Source organism: Mus musculus, chromosome 17 (assembly GCF_000001635.26).
Source record: "Mus musculus strain C57BL/6J chromosome 17, GRCm38.p6 C57BL/6J".
NCBI lineage: Eukaryota > Metazoa > Chordata > Mammalia > Rodentia > Muridae > Mus > Mus musculus.
This window is the reverse complement of record NC_000083.6, coordinates 34,588,797-34,604,142: the sequence shown is the minus strand read 5'-3', so window position 1 is coordinate 34,604,142 and position 15,346 is coordinate 34,588,797. Positions and strand designations below refer to the sequence as shown.

The 15,346-nt window shown below is 55.5% G+C and overlaps 4 protein-coding genes across 11 annotated transcripts; 1 reads left to right on the top strand and 3 right to left on the bottom strand.

Moving 5' to 3' along the window:
- The first annotated feature begins 581 nt into the window (after positions 1-581).
- On the top strand, positions 582-3,044 carry Rnf5 (ring finger protein 5). The gene is made up of 6 exons (NM_019403.3): positions 582-809; positions 1,834-1,852; positions 1,946-2,058; positions 2,155-2,209; positions 2,285-2,402; positions 2,477-3,044. The coding sequence occupies exons 1-6, from the start codon at positions 670-672 to the stop codon at positions 2,572-2,574; spliced, it is 543 nt and encodes a 180-aa protein (NP_062276.1). The 5' UTR covers positions 582-669; the 3' UTR covers positions 2,575-3,044.
- Positions 3,045-3,205: 161 nt separating this feature from the next.
- On the bottom strand, positions 3,206-6,683 carry Ager (advanced glycosylation end product-specific receptor). Of its 8 annotated transcripts, none has more exons than NM_007425.3 (11): positions 6,198-6,293; positions 5,896-6,002; positions 5,571-5,763; positions 5,349-5,413; positions 5,159-5,246; positions 4,888-5,067; positions 4,667-4,797; positions 4,006-4,147; positions 3,766-3,792; positions 3,522-3,648; positions 3,206-3,436 (listed from the first exon to the last, which is right to left on the bottom strand). In NM_007425.3, exons 1-11 carry the CDS (start codon positions 6,247-6,249, stop codon positions 3,340-3,342), a joined length of 1,209 nt encoding a protein of 402 aa, NP_031451.2. In that variant the 5' UTR covers positions 6,250-6,293; the 3' UTR covers positions 3,206-3,339. The 8 variants fall into 8 exon arrangements, 5 of the variants coding, with proteins under 5 accessions (NP_031451.2, NP_001258351.1, NP_001258352.1 ...); XM_006523501.3 differs by lacking the exon at positions 3,206-3,436 and having other exon boundaries at positions 3,616-3,648; positions 4,006-4,036; positions 4,116-4,147; positions 6,198-6,683; NR_073175.1 differs by having other exon boundaries at positions 5,896-6,293.
- Positions 6,684-6,742: 59 nt separating this feature from the next.
- Pbx2 (pre B cell leukemia homeobox 2) lies at positions 6,743-11,884 on the bottom strand. Its single transcript, NM_017463.3, has 9 exons — positions 11,369-11,884; positions 10,498-10,571; positions 10,029-10,276; positions 9,715-9,905; positions 9,426-9,561; positions 9,189-9,342; positions 8,790-8,878; positions 8,429-8,515; positions 6,743-8,319 (listed from the first exon to the last, which is right to left on the bottom strand). Exons 1-9 carry the CDS (start codon positions 11,587-11,589, stop codon positions 8,227-8,229), a joined length of 1,293 nt encoding a protein of 430 aa, NP_059491.1. The 5' UTR covers positions 11,590-11,884; the 3' UTR covers positions 6,743-8,226.
- A 504-nt stretch (positions 11,885-12,388) lies between these two features.
- Positions 12,389-14,337, bottom strand: Gpsm3 (G-protein signalling modulator 3 (AGS3-like, C. elegans)). The gene is made up of 4 exons (NM_134116.5): positions 13,883-14,337; positions 13,580-13,682; positions 13,202-13,401; positions 12,389-12,973 (listed from the first exon to the last, which is right to left on the bottom strand). The coding sequence occupies exons 1-4, from the start codon at positions 13,919-13,921 to the stop codon at positions 12,836-12,838; spliced, it is 480 nt and encodes a 159-aa protein (NP_598877.1). The 5' UTR covers positions 13,922-14,337; the 3' UTR covers positions 12,389-12,835.
- Between the last annotated feature and the right edge of the window lie 1,009 nt (positions 14,338-15,346).

Below are 15,346 nucleotides of genomic sequence, written 5' to 3'. Positions count from 1 at the left end.
TAGCGGAGGGGTTGCCATGGTGACGAGAGAGAGCGAGTGAAGGGGCGGGACTGGAGTCGACACCGCCTTCGTCTGGGTTGGCCTATTCCACGCCCCCCCCCCCCGCTTATTGCGCATGCTCATTCTTCCGTGTCATGCCAGCCAATCATTTGATTTGGAACCATTCGCTCTAAAGTCCAATAGGAACCCGGACCTTCTAAGAAAGAGGAAGAGAAGGAAAAAAAGAGGCTTATGGTGGGCGAGTTCTGTAGGCCTGAGCCAATCCCTTCTGAGCTTTGGTTATGACTGGCAGCTGAACTGACGAATCAAAGCCTCTTTAGCTGAGTGACAACACAGGCCTAGCTCATTATGACCAATCCCTCGGCAGTGCATAGTTACTGAAGCCCTATCAGCCAATCATCATCGTGCAAGGGTAGGGGCCCCACACACACCTTTTTCCGCCCCCACTCTTTGGATCAATCGTGTCCTTTGAATTCTATATGATTGGCAGGTACCTCGACCAATAATGATGAGAAAAACTTGAAGTTTGCCCAACGATCCTGGGCCGAAGGCGGACCTGCTTTGTTGGGGCGTGAGTGTGTGTGTGCCTGTGTGTGTGCCCTGTGTTAGTGTATATGTGTGTGTGCCTGGGGGTACTGAGGGCTACGTGGGGGCGAAGCAGAACTTGCCATGGCAGCAGCGGAGGAAGAAGACGGGGGCCCCGAAGGGCCAAATCGCGAGCGGGGCGGGGCGAGCGCGACCTTCGAATGTAATATATGTCTGGAGACAGCTCGCGAAGCTGTGGTCAGCGTGTGTGGCCACCTGTATTGGTGAGAATCCGAGTCAGGGGCTTGGGGTGAGGCGGCGGGGTTCGTCTTTGTGCTGGGGAGGCCGAGAGCGGGGACCATGCAGTTTTTTTCAGATGACCAGAGGGCATATGTCCCACCCCACCTCCCCACATACACGTAGGGGAGGCCTAAAGTGAGGACTTGTGTCTTTGCTGATGTATGTAGATGGGGTGGGGGTGCGGGAAGGGTCACATCTGTGCAAATGAGATATCTTTCCAGGGAGGGTCCTATGAGCTGGTGCATGGTATGTTATGAGGAGGAATGGGAAATGGGGGACGCTGCATATTCCTCCATTCGAGACCTGAACCACAGTACCCCGTTAGACCTACCCAGGTGTTGAGATAAAATAGATGAGAGACTTTTCAGTTTAGGGGATGTGCCTGTCGGAGGAGGAGGGAAGATCTAGGGACTATGGACCTAGATGTGGGTCATATTAAGATGAGATGTGGGAGGGGGTGATTTGTCAAACCTGAAGACAATGGCATTGTGTAAGGACAAGATGGAGAGGGTGAAGGGTCATGGAGAGAGGGGTTTTACTGAGCTTGAAGTAAGGAGGAGAGGAACAATGTGGGTGTCTGAAAACCATGGGAGTCTGGAGGATTAGGAGCAAGAATGGAGTTCAGGCTGAAAGGAAACCTGTTGAATTGGGAAGTCAAGTTCGGAGGCAGAAAGGGGGAGGTTGAAGGTGTGTGTGTGTGTGTGTGTGTGTGTGTAGAGGGAGACAGACAGGGAGAGACAGAGAGGAGACACCGGAAGAGAGAAAAGGATCAAATGTGTGGAGGATGTTGAGGACCCAATGTGAGTACCTTTAAATGTCAAGTATCAAAGGCAAGAAGCTGGAAAAGTCAAGTTAGCAAGTATGCTAGAAGCTGTTGGGAATATGGAGAGAAATGGAGCAGTAGAGCAGCAGTGCCTGGGAGACAGGTGGTGGGTGGGCTTCCATGTTCTGGGGTCTGCAGCTCTCTTCTGTAGTTTGACGTGTGCTTTTTGTTTGTTTTTCATCCAGTTGGCCCTGTCTTCACCAGGTATGTGTTCATGAGGTGGACTGGGAAACAGGGAGGGTCAAGGAGCTCCGAGATGCTCTTTGTACTTGAAAACACTTCATATTTCCTTTGCAGTGGCTGGAGACCCGGCCAGACCGGCAAGAATGCCCGGTGTGTAAAGCTGGCATCAGCAGGGAGAAGGTCGTCCCTCTTTATGGGCGAGGGAGCCAGAAGCCACAGGATCCCAGGTGAGACCCAACACGATGCTGAGGGGAGCTGCAGGCTTCTGTCCCATCCCGAGACAGGGTGTGAAAGGTGCTGCCTGCCTCTCTCCTTCCTCTCAGATTGAAAACTCCACCCCGCCCTCAGGGCCAGCGACCAGCTCCAGAGAGCAGAGGGGTGAGTCTCCTTGTCCAGCCGTGTCCCTCCTTTGCCCAAGCCTATGGGCTTCCCTCATCTTCCCTGCCTCCCTAGGGGTTCCAGCCATTTGGTGATGCCGGGGGATTCCACTTCTCCTTTGGTGTCGGTGCCTTCCCCTTTGGCTTTTTCACCACCGTGTTCAATGCCCATGAACCTTTCAGAAGAGGCGCAGGTAAGGATTTTCCCAAGTCTCCCCGCGCCCTCTCCTGGCCCTACATGTTTCTGAAGCTTTCTTTTCCCTTACAGGTGTGGATCTGGGACAGGGTCACCCAGCCTCCAGCTGGCAAGATTCCCTATTCCTGTTCCTCGCCATCTTTTTCTTTTTCTGGCTGCTCAGTATTTGAGCTCTGTCTCCTCCCTGCCCACCTCCAGCTAGAGGAGAATCAGTATTGGGAGTCCTGTGCTGGCCTTTCCTTGCTTTTGGACCACCCCCTTACTTCCATGACCCATCTCTGTCTGCTGAGGCCTCTCTCTTGGGAGGGCATGGCGAGGAGTGACCAGTCTGCTTAAGATGGGAGTGCCTGCTGCTGTGTACTGCTGGCCCAGTAGCACAGACACTGTCAGCCTGGAGGACGGACAGACAGACAGGTGTCCAGTTCTACCAATCCTTTGCTTTCCCCCAGATTTCTTGATTTGGTGTTTAAAGGTGGGCTCTCCCCAACTCCTCTACTTGACTTAATTTAATTTTTCTCTACCCACTGTCTAATATGAATTTTGACTCTTGAAGTGTCTCTTTCCATCCCTCACTACCTCCTTTAATTACAAATTCAAATAATAATAATAATAATAAAAATAAAAATAAAGGTGAAACACGTTGCTGGGAAGTCTCCCCAGTCTCTCCCTCCAGGACAGTGCCACTCTGACCAGCCTGGTATGGTGGGAGGCATAGGATGAGCTCCTCCCCTGCAAGGCCCCCAAGGATGCAGGAGTGAGATTGCCTTTCTCCTGCACAGCACACAGACAACAAGCCGGCAACACACCGTGTCAAATGTTTACTCAGCATGGATCATGTGGGCTCTGGTTGGAGAAGGAAGTGCCTCAAGGAGGAATTGGGATGGAATGTGGGGGAGCTGCTCTAGGGCCATCACACAGGCTCGATCTGGGTGCTCTTACGGTCCCCCGGCACCATTCTCTGGCATCTCCGCTTCCTCTGACTGATTCAGCTCTGCACGTTCCTCCTCATCCTCCTGGCTTTCCGGGGCCTTCCTGAGAAGGAACAGTGTTGCGGCATTCGGCTGCCCCTCTCTGACAGCCCTCACCTGCTGCCTGGAACCTGCAGGCTCTCACTCACCTCTCCTCACGCCTGGGTTGTCGTTTTCGCCACAGGATAGCCCCGACGAGCAGGGCTACTACTCCCAGGCCTCCCAGGATCCCCAAGGCCAGGGCTAGCGTACCCAGCCCAGACTCACCCACAGAGCCTGTAGGGACATAGGGAAGATTGAGGGTATAGCTCTAGCATACACCACTCCTTCCTTGTGAACCCAGTCACATGCGGCAGCCATATGCTCCTCTCTGACTTTAGTCCAGTCCCTCACCTTCAGCTGGCCCCTCATCGCCGGTTTCTAGAGGACAAAGAGTGGTCAGAGGGAAGACTTGAGCTCGGGCCCAATGGCAATTCCCCTCAGTTAGTGGAAAAGCTGGACGGGCTTTTGGAAGCACTGAGAAAGGGGTGGCGTGGCTACTGGGGTTCATGTCTGAGTGGGGTAGGGAGATGGCATCTTGTGTCCCTCACCTCAGTCCCCCGTCCCCGACCCTGGGATTTGGGGAGGGGTTACCTGTGACCCTGATGCTGACAGGAGGGCTTTCCTGAGGTCCGTGGCTAGGGTGGGTGGCCACGCAGCTATAGGTGCCCTCATCCTCGTGCCCCACCTCAGGGAGGAGCAGCACAGGGCTGGGAGCCAGGGGCAAGGGTGCACCCTGGTGGGAAAGAAGACAGACAGGAGACTTAGAAACGCTGTGCATGGGCTGGCAAGATGGCTCAGCGGGTAAGAGCACTGACAGCTCTTCTGAAGGTCCTGGGTTCAAATGTAGCAACCACATGGTGCCTCCCAATCACCCGTAATGAGATCTAACGCCCTGTTCTGGTGCACCTGAAGTCAGCTACCATGCACTTATGTATGATAATAAATAAATCTTTGGGACTGAGGGGGCGGGGCCGACTAGAACGAGCAGAGGTCCTAAAATTGAATTCCCAACAATGAAGGCTCACAACCATCTGTACAGCTACAGTGTACTCACATACATAAAATGAATAAGTAAGTTTAAAAAAGAAAGAAAAAAAGAAGGAAGGAAACAAAGAGAAAGGAAGGAAGGAAAACCCTGTGCACACATCTGCAGAGCCAACAGTCTGCCTCCCAGCCTGCCCCACCCAGCTCTCAGGCTGCCTTCCCCACTTTAGCCCTCTGCCTGTCATTCCTAGCTCTCCTAGTCACTCACATCCTTTATCCAGTGGACCTGAGGAGGGGGCTGGGCAGAGATGGCACAGGTCAAGGTCACAGTCCCACCAGGAGCGACTATTCCACCTTCAGGCTCAACCAACAGCTGAATGCCCTCTGGAGGCCCAGGCTCTGGGTGGGGACAGGCATGAAGTCCATCAGGACACCTGGTAGCCAGCCTTGATGGCCCTGGGATTGACTCTTGCCTCCCTCCCTACTCACCCCTGACTCGGAGTTGGATGGGGGCTGTGTTCAGGGGTCTGCGCCGGGGAAGGCCCAGGCTGAAACTGCAGGAGAAGGTAGGATGGGTTCCTCCTTGGGTGGGGATCACTGTCAGCTCTGACCGCAGTGTAAAGAGTCCCGTCTCAGGGTGTCTCCTGGTCTCTTCCTTCACGAGTGTTTCTGTGGTGGGTATGATGAGATCAAACACCCATAATGGTATGGAGGGATATCAGGAAGAAGGTAGTTGGGTGCAGGGTACCCTGGCGCTCACCTTTGCCATCGGGAATCAGAAGTTTCCCATCTAAGTGCCAGCTAAGGGTCCCTGCAGGGTAGCTTCCCTCAGACACACATGTCCCCACCTGGAGAAAGAATGGAGACCTCATCATCTGTCTCTGTGGAAGGCAATATAGGCACACATCTGCATTCAAAGGACCCTCTCTAATTTCTTGGCTTTCTACTACCTTATTAGGGACACTGGCTGTGAGTTCAGAGGCAGGATCCACAATTTCTGGCTTCCCAGGAATCTCTGGAGGGAAAATTCAGTCATAAGCCAGGAGGTCCTCACACTCGGGCACAGGAGGAAGGGCAGTGGGGATCAGAGGACCAGACACACCAGGGTTAAGGGTTGGGGGTACATGAAGGCTTTTTGATAAATGCAAAGTGACTTAGCCTGGGACCCTTACGGTAGACTCGGACTCGGTAGTTGGACTTGACCTCCTTCCCTCGCCTGTTAGTTGCCCGACACCGGAAAGTCCCCTCATCGACAATTCCAGTGGCTGGAAGGAGGAGGGAACCATTGGGGAGGATTCGAGCCACGCTGTCCCAGGGGCCTCCCTGGGGAGAGAGGACCTTCCAAGCTTCAGTTCTTCCTGTGTTCTGTGAAGAAGAGAAAAACCTAACCAGACTGGGCCCTCTGGGGATGAGCTGCCTAGGCAGGGTGGGGTGCTGGGGACCCTCAAGGGTAACTCCTGAGGTTGAGTGGCCAGGCGTGTGTGTGGGGCTGCTTACCAGTTTCCATTCTAGCTGCTGGGGCGGCTTCTTAGGGGCCCCCTTACAGCTTAGCACAAGTGGCTCTCCAATCCGGGCTGTGATGTTCTGACCACCAGCTACAGCTCCTGGGTGATAGCATCATTGTGGGAGGGTGGAAGGGGAGAGGTGGGGCTGGGGTGTGCGTGTGTAGGACAGGGTGGGTGAGGGTCTTTGGAAAGTGGTGCCCAGGTTCAGGGGGATTTCTAGGGGGCAGGGAGGTACTGGGGGTGGGGTGGGAGCAGGGCTGCTGAGGGGGAGAGTTGGGGCTGGGAGTGTCTCACCCCATAGAGCAAGAACCAGCACCCAGGCTCTAGCTGCTGTCCCCGCTGGCATGGTGCTTCCTTCCCAGGCTCCAGGTTCTGTCTGCCCCTCTTCCCGCTGTGGCCACTGCCCTAGGTGGGGCTTGCACCCTCTACCCTGCCCCCATCTCCCATCTCGTTCTGTCAGAGAATGCCAGGAATCTGTGCTTCTGGGACAAGAGTCCTTCAGGTACTAGAAGCAATCTCACCCGACCTGAGGACACTGGCAGCCTCTGGGCACTACCTCTCCCTGGGGTAGGGCTCTACACCAATAAAGGCCTCACTTCCTTCAACCCACCGAGTTCCATCATGAGTGCCAGGGGTTTGCTAGTGGGCAAGTTGTTAGGCAACATGGTTCAGTCTGCTCTGTTGTCACTCTGGGTACATCTTTGTACTGAGGGCTGGCCCCAAACCTGTTGGAGCTTTGTAAGAATTAATTCTTTTAGGGGAGTTTTGGTTGGTTTTTTTTTTTTTTTTTGGTTTTTTTGTTTTCTTTTCTTTTGAAAAAAAAAAATCTCAACTAAACCCAGGGGAAAAAGAAATATCTTTATTTAAAACTGCCACTTCTTTCTTTTTTTTTTTTTTCTGTGAATCTATGTTTACAAGTGAGGAGAGAAACTGCCCCTGGCCCCTGCCTCCCACCACCCTCTTCACTCCCTCAGTCCAGCCTGGGCCTTTGATGGGAGGGGTTCCCCATGGTGACAGTCTTGAAGATCCTGAGGATGTCTGAGGGGGTCAGATAGAAGGGTTCAGGGCTGAGACTTTTTTAGCCTTCCCTCATACCTGGCTTTCTGTGACCGCCCTCTTCTCCCCACCCCCTTGATTTTGGCATGAGATTAAGAACTGAACAGAAACATGTACTTCTGGGAAACTGGGGGAGACACATATAGAAGCACCCAGCCCATATTTAGCGTATTTGGCAAGAACTCCCCTCCCCGATCAATCTTTTCCACTCTGCAAATAGTTTAAAAAACAAAACAAAAGCCTTTTGACTTTTTCAAAATCACTGAGTTCAGTCTAGTCTTGCCCAAAGGTTACTGGGGAGGTGGGGGAGGCAGGAGGCTACAGGGCTTCATGCTCCATAGGAAATACAGCAGAGATCTGCCTGCGCAGGCTAAGAAACCCACGTGTCCAGGCTGAGGACCTGGTGTCCTACAAAATCCGATTCCCCACTGGGGGGCTGGGTCAAGTAGCCACCACCAGATCTGTCTTGTCTCTTACTAGGCCCCTTTGGCTCTTACTTCTCAAGTGGGTAAACAAAAATAAATCAGCATGTTTATTTAAGACACACACACACACCCCACACACACCCAAAACCCTACTTCTTCAAACTATATTAAAACTTAAGGATCACCACTACCAACAGAAACAATTAAAAAGAAATACAGATTCAGGGTTTCTTTTCTTAAAAAACAAACAAACAAAACAAAAAGTCCAACTCCAAAGCCTAGTCAACAGTTTTCTAAAGTAGCAGAAACTCCCTCCGAGGTAGATATCCGAGTCAGACACTCTTGTCCACCGAGCGGTTCTATTGGTTTAAGATGAGCTGCGTATGAGGTAATAAAGCCGTCTGGAGGGGCAGGAGGTGGGGGTGCATGGGGGAGGGGGTGTTGGCCCAGGGCCTCTGTCCAAGAGTCCCCATTTTTGGCATCTCTGGGTCGGGCAGGGCTGACATCTCCAGATTCCAGAGTATATAAGTGGGGTGGGGAACAGAAGTAGGAGGAGTCCAAGACAAACACAACTGGTGTTAGGTTGTAGATTTAAGAGAGACATCTGAGAAATAGGTATCTGGTTTTGGTGAGAGGTGAGACGAAAAAAAGAAAGAAGAAATGGGGACACCCCACTCTCCCTGCCATGTTGTCAGCACCCCAGCACCAAGCGTCTGGTCGGGGAGGGCACAACCCCAATCGCCCTCTGTTTTGTGCTTCTGTGGGGTTTGTCCTCTAGATGCCCAGAGTCCTTAAGAGTTGCCTGGTGGAAGCCCCTAGCCCCGCGACCTTGAGGGGCAAGGTCAGTTGGAGGTGTCAGAGTGAACACTTCCTGGTCCCTCTGTCGGGGATGTCACCGAGGACGGGGTCACAGCCTCCTGCCAGCCACCATTGGCCTGGTAAAAGAGAATGAGAGTCAGAATGGGAAATCCCAGTGTGGGGGTCACACTCCCACCCCGGTGAGAACCCAAAGCTGGAGGCAGCAAGGCCCTTTGACCCACTCACCCGAATTTCTCGAGGACTGTATATCTGACCTCCCCCAATGTTATCCCCGTAGCTCCCCGGCCCCATCGAGTGTCGGAGTGATTCCACCTGCAGGTTACAAAGAAAGGCATGACACACGGGATGCCTCAGAGGGTTCTTGTGTGTTTGGGGGTGGGGCAGGGCACGCACAGCTCAGCAGAGAAAGGAGTCTGTCAGGTAACGCCTCCTGATCTGAGCTCGATCCCCAGAACCCACCTAAAGATGGGAGAACTACCGCAGAGCTGCCCTGTGACGCTGACGTGTGCAGTCGCACATATACCCGCCCGCCCTCCCCATCATGCACGCAGCAATGAAAGAGAAGAGAGGAGCTGGGCCTTCTGACCTGGGAAGCAGGGTAGGAATCGCCATTGAGCCCGGGCATCCCCAGAAACATGTCTCCGGATCCTGAGAGATTGAAAGAGCCGCCAGAGCCTTTCGAGGGCAGAGAGAGAGAGAATCAGAAAAAGCACAGGGCCCTCTGATGGGGGACAGGAGGGAAACCCAACCCTGAGCTTCCAGAAAGCTCACTCTCTGGGACTAGACTCGGAGTATATGAAGATTATCCACAGAACAGCAGGCCCTCCCTCACAACAGGCTACCCCTTGACATTGCCACCCCATCTTAGCCTGGTCTTCCCCCACCCCACCCCAAAGTCCTCCTTGCTATCATCCTGCACAGACACAAGTGGAAGCAAAGGCAAGAAACACTCAAGTCAGCCAGCCAGCGTGGCGGTGGGCTCCACCTGCAGAGGAAGGGGGCGTTGGAGAGCTGGTGCGGCTGTGGCCCCCCTGGGCAACTGACACGGCTGTCTTCACAGCATAGATGTTCGCCTCCTCTTGGAACTTCCCAATATTCTTCTTGTAGCGAATTCGCTTGTTACCGAACCAGTTGGAAACCTGCAGTGTCGGGCAGAGAGGGTCAAGTGGAACCTTGTCTTGGGGACCCCTCTCTTAGTAACATCTGAGAACCCCCGGAGTACCTGAGAGACGGTGATGCCACACTTCTTGGCAAGCTCCTCTTTGGCCTCCTCACTAGGGTAAGGGTTGCTCAGGTGGGAGTAGAAATACTCATTCAGGACCTCAGTGGCCTGTTTGCTGAAGTTCCGGCGTTTCCGTCTGCAGAGAAGCACCGAGCATGTCAGAAACTCCAGCATCATCATATCATCATAGCACCCTTCTGGATAATGGGGCAGCCCAGGGGTCTTGGAGTGGTTCCGGGGGGGGGGGGGGGGAGGGGGAACGGGACGGGACAGGGTTCCTGAGCCCGACCTGGCATCCAGGAAGCGAGAACGCAGGATCATGACGGCCTCACAGGTGCTTTGCTTCAGCTGCATCTGAATGGCGCTGAACTTTCGATGGATGATGCTAACCATGCGCTCCATCTCCTTGGGGGCGACCGGGCGAGTGCGGCTCTGCTCCCTCAGCAGGTTCATGACGTGAGTTGTGAACTCATTGCATGCCTATGGGAGCAAGGAGGCCGTTGAGGAGGCCCTGTGGCTTGGGGCTTCTAGAGTCAGAGGTCGGGGGGGGGGGGTCCTTTTTACTCTCTGGTCCACCTCACCGGCTCGCTTGCCTCTCCTCACCTGCTCATACTTCTCCAGCTCTGAGTGGTAGATGTGGCGGATCTGGGCAAGCTTGCTGCGATAGTCTGAGTGTTCGATGGAGTTGTCCGGGGATACGCCACCACCGGAGGCTGCGGCAGCTGCAGCAGCTGCTGCGGAGCCGCCCCCTTTCTCGGGTCCAGCCACACCTTCTGCCAGAAGCATGTTGTCCAGGCGCATCAGCTGTGGGTCCACGGGCTCCTCCTCTTGGGAGCTCCGAATGCTAAGGCCTAGCAGGCAGGCAAACAGACTTAAGGAACCCCTCACCCCCCACCCCCATCCCCGGTCAAAGCTCCATCCTCGGTCCCAGGGCTCCAGGGCTTCCCTTCCCCACTTCCTTTCATGCAACCTCCGTGGCTCTCAATTTCCTCAAGGCTTCAAGTTGTCAAACTCTAAGCCCTAAGGCAGAGTCTTGCTCCCAGAAGTGAGCATCAGAGGGGCACCTACGTACCAGTTTTCTCCTTGATTTCACACAGGACACTAAACAGGGCAGGTTTCATTCGGTGACAGTTTAGGGCATGTTTCCTTAGGAGGAACGGGAGGAGAGAAAGGGTTCAGGCAGGAGAAAGACGAGAGGGGTGCCAGGGTGCAAGGTGGGGGCATAATCTGCGAGGGGGTTAAGTGGGAATCGGGGTAGAGTGGAGTCCGAGGGATAGTTGAGATCAGCTGCCATAGCTTCGGGAAGCGGCAGGGTCACAGGAAGCAGAAGATGCAGGCAGTGGGGCTAAAGTCACTATGGGCGGGCTGAGGCTAAGAGGGATGGTTCAAGCAAAAAGATGGAGCAAGGATCTAGAGATGACTGAAGAAATAAAGGTGACTAGGTAGGTTGTGGAGTAGAGAACCGGAGGCTGTCAGTGTGAGGCGGTAGGGGGCCTGAGAAAGGTGGGGGGGGGGGTGCCCTGCTACCTGGGAGTTCAGTACAGAATGTGTGGGCTGAGCAGGGGGAAGGCTGTTGAGGACTCTTGGAGGCCCCGACCTCCGTGGAAGGGAATGTGTGGAGATCCTGGATCCGTACGCGGAGAATGGGGTGGGCTAGCCGGATAGTTAGGGAAGACAGCTTTGGCTGAGAACAGTTTCTAAGTCTGGGAGCCAAGAGATGGGCCAGAGTTGACTGTAGGGGTCAGCAAAAGGTTAGGAGGGAGTGAGACCACCTGGGGTTCGCTCTGTGGAGGAGGCTTTAGGGCCTAGGGGCAAAGCAAGCTTTGAGAGAACACTAGAACTAAGGAAAGAAAAGAGTTGCAAGATCCAGAGAGGGCCCTGGGGGAGGGGGGCTTGCAGAGGACTCAGAGCTGTGAGCGGGGTCCCGGGGTGGGGGCACTCACTTGGCCTGGGCCTCGTCCAGGCTCTGGTCCGTGATGGTCATTATCTGTTGCAGAATGTCCCCGATGTCTTGCTTCCCTCGGCCTCCCGGGACCCCCCCACTTCCCCCACCGGGGTCTCCGCCACCGGGAGGCTCGCCAGGGCCCCCGGGCTCCGCACCTACCAGCCCCAGACCCCCACGGCCCCCGCCCGGAGGAGGCGGCCCCAGCAGCCGCTCGTCCATAGCTGGGGGGGGGCCTGAGGCCCCCTCCCTGCTCGCCCCTCCCCCCGCCGGGTGACTTCCCCCCCAAACTCGCTGGGGCCGCTGCTCCCTCCGCCCCAACCCCGCCCGGCAACCCGCCTCCCGGCTCCCCTCGGGGGTTCACCCCGGCACTGAAGGGGAGACCCGGGGTGCCGCCTGGGCACCCCCACAGGAGACCCCGGCCCCCGGCGGCGGAGAAAATGGAGCCGGAGAGAGAGAGAGAGAGAGAGGAGGCCCAAGCGGGGGTGTGTGTGCGAGAGGAGGGAGGAGGGAGAAGGGGGAACGAGGGAGGCGGCTGGGGGAGGGGAGCGGGAGGAAGAGGAGGGGAGGAGAGGAGGAACGGGGAGGAGCCGGGGGCGGGGAGACGCAGGCCAGGCGGCGGCGGCGGCGGCGGGTGGAGGCGGGGAGCGGCCGGGCGGCCGGGGAGAGACTGGGTTGGCCTCGGCGCTGGCCGAAAGGGCGCTGGGGTGGGTGTCTCGGCCACCTGGGTTCCGAGGCCATGGTCGGGTGGTGCGGACTCCGGCCTCTGGAATGTTCTCCGACAGCTCGGTTCATATTTCTTGTTCTAATGACTCCCCTCCTTGTTCGACTTAATTAAAACCGGGAGACTGGGGGCTGGGGGAGATGATTAGGGAGGTCTCCAGCCGCTGCTTAATGAGCCAGTAATTAACCAGCCAGGGAGGGGAGCTGGCCTCTGGCCAGATCGCTGAGAGCGGCTGCCCCAGGCCTCACCTACCCACCTTGCACCCCCCCACACACACCCCCAGATACCAGTCTTCAGTCCAGAGGGGAATTATGTTTATTCATACAACCAAAACATCAGACAGACTCAGCAGCAGGGTGGGGGCGGGGTAAGAGTCGCTTCACCGCCTCTGGGCCCCTCTGCCTTGGGGCCTGAGACTGCTAGTGCTGGACAATTGTCTTACTCTTCCCTTTTTTTCTCACTAGGCAGGGGCAGGCCGCAGCCCTCACACCCTGTTTAGTAGCTTGACAGCTCAGGATAGAGACTCTTTAACTGTCCTCGGGAGTTGTGTCCACCCTACCTTGCTTATCTTCATGGTTAGAGTACTTGTCCCAAGTCCAGTCCCCAGGGAAAGTGGGTGGTAAATACAGCAATTTTAGCCGGGTCTTCCATCTCTGGTTACCCCTGCCAAACAGGGTTGAAGACCTTCGGGGAGTGTCCCAGCTTTGAGTCCCAGAGAGAAGGGACTGGTGAGGAGCTCCGGTCTCAGCAGGTGTGTGTAGGAGGCCGGGATCTCTGCTCCTCCATTCGACCTCCACCCTGAACTCTCAGCAGCAACTCCAGAAGCTCCTGCCCCCCGGGGGGAAGGGGCGGGTCAGACCGTTGGGCTTCAATCCGCTGGCACTAGAAACGTGGAGGGAGAAAAGGGCATTGGTAGCCCATAATGGTTTTGGGTAAGAGAGGCCAGGGTTGGTGTGGGGCAGATAGGAAATCTGTGATGGGGATGGGGAGACTAGAGGCTTACCAAAGGACATATGCTTAGGGACAAAGAAGTTAGGGCTCAGGCAGAAGGCCAGCTAGGAGACCTGGGTCTTGTCTCCATGGATGCATGTGGGGTGGGATGTGCCTTACCTGGTGACTAAGGATGGTGCTGTAGAGCTGTTCTTTGTCTTCAAGAAGCCGGGGTGGGGCTGGGGCTAGGTTTGGTGGGGCCTCGGGGGTGTGGAAGGTGGCCCTCTGTTCCTCTAGGCGGCGGGACTGGGCTTCGGCCACTAGGTCCAGAAGGAGCTCAGTCTGCAGGGAGAGCAGGGAGCCAGAACGGGGCCCTAGGGCTATGGGAGAGGAAGGAGGAGGATTCAGACCCAGAGGCTATGGCAGAATGGGAGTAGCAAGCGGTGGGGACAGGTGAGCTGGTGGACGAGCTAGGGACCAACAGGTGTGATGGTTAGTGGACCTACACTGGGGTAGCCTGGGTGATAGGGTCAAGATCTTCCAGGGTTGGTGGGGTACCTGTGTGTCGGGTTCCAGGAGGAGGAGGGGAGGGAGGAGCAGATCTCCAAGGCCGAGCGGTGGCATTCACAGGGGGCCATCCCTGATCATCCTGCGGGAGACTCTGATACCAAGACATGTTGTTCATTCCAGTCAGAGGTGTGTGTGGGTGGAGGGCTAGGCCAGTGACCCATTTCCCCTGTGTTTTTGTTCCTGTCTTGGTGTGCCCAAGCTTTCCCAAGTCTCCTGTGTCCACCCGTCACTAGGTCCCACATGTCCCTTCTCCCTGGGTTGGTTCCCCAACCCGGCACCCCAGCAGCTCACCTGTTCACCATCTTCTTCCTGGGGTCTTTCAGCCTCCATCCCTGGACTTGGGGAGAGACACTGATGGGGAAGAGTAGCTGGAATTTGGGAGGAGGACCCGGAACCTTGGGTTCCTGAGGGGAATGGGGGCTGGACGGGGTGGGGGTGAGCTGGGGGCTGGATGCCAGGGTACTGAGCAGGAAGCCGGGTTCCTGGTCAGCCCCCCCATGGGCCCCGCCCAACTCTGTCAACTTCCTCCATCCTCTTTTTCCCACCCAAACAGCTTGTTTGACCTCTCTTGCCCCAGGGGAGGACAGAGACTGGGAGAGACTCCAGCTGCAGGAGTGGAGCAAGCTCCTGACAGGGCGGATTCCTGCCGGCTCATCTCCAGAGCCTCAGTAACCCCCTAGCCGGCCACACTGCTCCACCATCCCCACCTCCCCTCCAGCTCTTCTCTGTCAACACCGGAACTAGCTACAACACAGGAAGTGGTTTCACTCTTCGGGATCCCCCTCCCCCAAACCAGGTTCATTCTCTCCTTAAGACTGATCCTGATTAGGATTTGACCCTTCTCATCTCTCTTGACTTACTGGATCAGGGAAAGACATGGTTCTGGTGGGGGCGGGGGGGGGGGAGCAGAAGACTTGTTGACCCCGGATGCATTCCTCGCAATACATCTTATGCCCTAACACTGGCCCAACACAGTAAAAGTAGCCAGAGACTGGGGCTGGAGTTATCACTGCCCCAAGCATTGCCGACGGTGGAGAGTATGAGGGAATGTCTACTGGCGGCCAAGCTAGCATAGACAAGGTTGAGGGGAAAACTTGCCTAGGGATTTGAGAGTGGAATACTGACTTTAGCTCAGCCTTCAATCAGTTCTAGTAGCTCCAGGAAGGGAGCAGAACGGATAGACATCTGGGGTCTTCAAAAGGCTGTCTGCCCTGTGAAGTTGGAGCCGAGTGACTCGGAGCATGAAATCGTATGAAGAGAGCCTCAAAGTGTGAAAGGGTAAGGTGGGCTGTAATAGGTTTCTCTGCTGATATAATGAGCCAATTCAGGCCAAATTAAAAGTATAAAAAACAAGCATATAAAAGTGTAAGAGGCAGAGAGGGAGGGGGCGGGAGGGAGGGAGGTAGAAAGAGAGAGAGAGAGAGCACAGAGAGAGGGAATAGGTAACCAAGATGTCTGGATTATATAGGGTAGAGAGCCTCTGGGGGAAGGGCAGTTCAGGCTGTCTGGAAAGTTCAGGGCAGGGGTAGGGGGCAGGGTATGATAGCCATATCCTGTAGCAGGTAGGGACTGGGGGTTGCTGGGAGAACCTGGAGGCCAAGTGAGCTAGCTCTGGTACGTTAAATAGGCACCTCAACTGCGTGTCATTTACCTCACAGCATTACTAAGGCTTACTGGTAAGGAGGCACTTTGGCACATGGTGAATGCCCTTCAAATGGTGGATAATCTTCCAGAATGCCTCCTGGTTTATCAGCA